Source organism: Gossypium hirsutum, chromosome A10, assembly GCF_007990345.1.
Source record: "Gossypium hirsutum isolate 1008001.06 chromosome A10, Gossypium_hirsutum_v2.1, whole genome shotgun sequence".
In the NCBI taxonomy this organism is placed as follows: domain Eukaryota; kingdom Viridiplantae; phylum Streptophyta; class Magnoliopsida; order Malvales; family Malvaceae; genus Gossypium; species Gossypium hirsutum.
Genome location: NC_053433.1, coordinates 71546728 through 71550908, shown reverse-complemented (window position 1 = coordinate 71550908; position 4181 = coordinate 71546728). Strand labels below are relative to the sequence as shown.

At 32.8% G+C, this 4181-nt stretch overlaps 1 protein-coding gene across 1 annotated transcript; it reads left to right on the top strand.

Annotated features, from left to right (window-relative positions):
• On the top strand, positions 1 to 1699 carry LOC107896026 (serine/threonine-protein kinase BLUS1). Its single transcript, XM_016821185.2, has one exon. It carries the CDS (start codon positions 169 to 171, stop codon positions 1567 to 1569), a length of 1401 nt encoding a protein of 466 aa, XP_016676674.1. The 5' UTR covers positions 1 to 168; the 3' UTR covers positions 1570 to 1699.
• Positions 1700 to 4181: the final 2482 nt, after the last annotated feature.

The window sequence follows — 4181 nt, the reverse complement described above, 5'->3', positions numbered from 1 at the left end:
ATTATAGATATAGGGATGGAGCAATCGTAAATTTTCATGCAATTGTAAATTGGCTTCTTCATTTGAAAACCCTACAAGAAAAGCTTTCTAAAACCCCGTCTCTTTCCCTCGTCTTTAGTCTTCAAGAATCCTCCCACAAAACCCAATCTCAAAGAAAGAAAGAAGCTCATGGCGTATGAACAAGAAGATCATCCCAAGCTTCAGTTCCCTTTAGATTCCAACTCTTACAACACCACCGCTGAAATCGGTGCTGGTGTTTGTTCTAAAGTTTATACGGCCCAATGTCTGCCCATCAATTCAACTGTTGTTGCCATTAAATCCATCGATCTTGATCAGTCCAACGCCGATTTCCGCAACCTTGTCGGACGTGAAACCAACACCTCGTCGCTTCTTTCCCACCCCAATATCCTCAACCCTCATTGTTCCTTCACCGCCGGCAACCGTCTCTGGGTGGTTATGCCCTTTATGTCCGGCGGTTCTTTAGAGTCCATCATCTCATCTTCTTCCCCCAATGGCATACAAGAGAAATGCATTGCCATTATTCTCAAAGAAACGCTGACTGCATTGTCGTATCTTCACAGCCAAGGGCATTTGCATAGAGATATAAAGGCCAGTAACATCTTGTTGGACGATAACGGACGTGTTAAGCTTGCGGATTTCGGTGTTTCGTCATCGTTCTATGCGTCGAGTTCGGTTTACAGATTAGGTTCTTCGACATTTTCACAATATTGGATGGCCCCAGAGGTGATCCATTCACATAAAGATTATAGTTTCAAAGCTGATATATGGTCTTTCGGCATAACTGCTCTTGACTCCACCAAGAAGTTTTCAGAAACATTTCAAGACATGGTTGCTTCTTGTCTCCGTAAAGATCCTGCAAACCGACCCACTGCAGATGAGCTTTTGAAACATCCTTTCTTTGAGAGTTGCAATGGTACTTCTGAGTTTCTTGCGGAGAATTTGCTGCGTGGATTGCTTAGTGTTGAAGAAAGGTTTAGGGCAGCAGGCAAGATTCTTGAGGAAGGTGTGGATTGTGATCCTAATGGGGACAGGGCGTCTAGTGTGCTCCTTAACCGTCCGATGTCATCGATAATTGAAGGGAAAGGCAATGAAGACGAGGAGTTTGAGGTGCATGACCCTGCATTCCCCGTGGAGTCAACAGAAGCGGTGATTCCATGTGACGATGATGGTGAAGAACAACAACCGGCTGCAGGTGGCCGTGGCAATGAAGTTAATGCAGAAACAATGGTGAACGAACTGATGGCATTGATGACGAGTTTGGATGATCAAAAGGAGAAGGTGAAGAAAATAATTAACCAGCTTGGATCTGAAACGATCGACAGAGAAGATGAATTGGAGAAGGAGAATGCGAGGCTGAGATTGGAGTTAGAGCGTGAAAGGGAACAGAACTTGAAATTGATTCAAGTGATCAACGAAGAAGATCAATTGTTGCACCAGAATGAGAGGGTGAGATTGGAGTTAGAGAATGAGAAGCTGAGATTGGAGTTAGAGAAGCTCAAAATGCACATTTCTGCTACATCAAACACTACTAGTGATGACAACAATTGAAAATATTGGATTTGTGATCGCATTTTCAGTCTGTTTTCTTGCTTATTACTAGAAACTGTTGTTTGATACCAGATGGTATTATAGGACTAATATGATTGAATCTAATGGGAAAATTTTGAGATTCTGTGTCTATGTTGCTTCATATGATACCTTTTACTTCCTTACCAAATAAATAAAAAGAGATAATTGAAGAAAGACTTTCAGTTGGATAAACAAGTACATATCAAATGTTTTCCCTTATTATTATTGTTATATCTCGTCACTTACACACAGGGGCGTAGCCAGGGTTGGCATGGGCACGGCCCTTAAAATAGAAAATTTCATTTTAGGTCTTTGAAATTTTTTAAAAATTTTAAATTAATAAAAGTAAAATTGTACTTTGACTTTCTCTAAAATTATAAAAATTCAATTTAATCTTTTATAAATTATAAAAATATAAATTATAAAAAATTAAAATTTTATCCGATCTCCCTAAAAAATTTTTTTGGCTTTCACCTCTGCTTACACACTTGTGAATATAATAAGCTACCAAAATCAACTTGTATACCTTTGGTCATCAAAACCTCTTGACCCTTTCGAAGAAGGCATTAGCCATCCGCTTCCTTAGTGAAGTCACCCAATCAACAACCTATATAATTAGGTACCCACTTTTTCAATACAAATGTTTCGTCTAATTCATTTCAAACATCAACTGGGTCCTACCAGTGAATAACAATCTCTTATTAGTTATTTGGGATTAGTACATCTGCTACTCACATACGCTATGCAAATACGTCCACTGTCCGTATTCTCATTAAGCTAAAATTTGAGATGTTTTATTTTTAATTTGTTCCGTGGACATCACTAATTATATTTTGAAATTCAAAAATGATATATATATATATATATTAAATGTGACAATTTCCCATTAATAAAAGATGATTTTATTGAAAAGTCACCGGTAAAGCAATAAAAATTGCAAAAGTACATTCATAAAGAAATTTTATAATGGGAAATTTATGGTTCAACGTCTAATTTTCATAAGTTTTTATTTTAGGTACTAAAAATTAAAAAAAAATTATAAGAAGAGCATTGTCACTACAAACTGTTTTCATTTTAGTCATTCGTTGTTAATTTGGGTTAGGCAATGTTATTGTACACTAATTTTAGTCACTCAACTTTAGTAATATTTTTATTTTGGTCACTATTTTTTTTTAGAATTAATTTTATTTTTCAAAAAAAAAATTTGAGTCTATGCTGGAAATTGAGTTTATACTGGAAATTGAGTTTATACTAGAAATTGAGTTATTCAAGTGCAAAAAAGAAACTCAAATTTTTCCTATAACTAAATTTTTTATAAAAGCTCAGGTTTTTCCTATAAAACCCTAAATTTTTTTCTCTAAAAATCATCTTTTTGGAAAATAACTAAATTAATTCTAAAAAAACTAAAAAAATGAAATTAAAAAGATAAAAATGGTTTTTTCTATAAAAATCCAAGTTTTCCTAGGCAATTCCCTATAAAAAGGCCAAAATTTCCTTTTTACTAGGAAAAATAAAATATTTAAAAAAGGGAAAAAAACAAGGAAATTAAAAAGATAATTTAGTTTTCCAACTATGTAGTTTATAATCTTAGTCTTTCTTTTTAAGTTTTATAATCTGAATGAATCTAATATGTAATGGTATCACAAGAACAATAATACTAATTACTTGGGAAAATAAAATCAAAATTTCATAAATCAATACTTACTAGAAATTATTCTCCCTCTAACTTTTCTTCTAAAATTTTAGGTTTTTCTTCTAAGTATTTATTTCAATATTTCAATATTGTTTTAAAGAATCTACACATATTATTTGAAGTAAGATTTCCATGCATTTTAGAAAGGTTAAATTATGCTATTAGTTTTTATACTTTGTGAAAGTTGTAGATTTTATTTAATCAATTTCAGTCTTTATATTTTTCAAATTGGTTAATTTTATTTTCTGTATTTTTCAAAATTTATAATTTTATTCTTGGCCAAATAGTAGCAGTCAAATTCGTTTGATCAAATTTAATTACTAGTCTTATACTATGTGTACAGTTATAGATTTAGTTCATTTTCTCTATTTGAATGATTCTAAGTCTCTATACTTTTCGAATTTTGAAATTTCAATCTTAAGCAAATGATAGTCGGTAATCCATTAACTGGATTTTTAGTGAGTACGTAATATGTGAAAATAATAAGTTGGCATGACATTACATATATGTTAATTTGTTTGGCGCATCAAATTTTGGAAATAATAGATGTAACACCTCAAAATTGAGCCTAGGATTTTTAGGGGTATTTTAAAAATTTTAGTCTTAGAGTGTTCGAAATTTTGTGACATGGTATGTCGGTAATGTTTTTTTATTATGGTTTTTAAAAGGTCAAAACAATTTTTGAAAAAGTGTTTTAGAAACCTTTAATTTTAGAAAAAGGACGGATTTATAAAAGAGTCAAAATTGTGAGTTTTCAAGAGGCAATTAAATCAAATTTTAAAAAATCAACCTAAAATCATCCCCTACCTATAAGTTTCATGTTAGTCTTCTCCATCTTCATGCTTTAGCCGTCCCTTGCTCCCAAAGCTCCTCTCTTCCACTTTTTGTTCTTCAACCT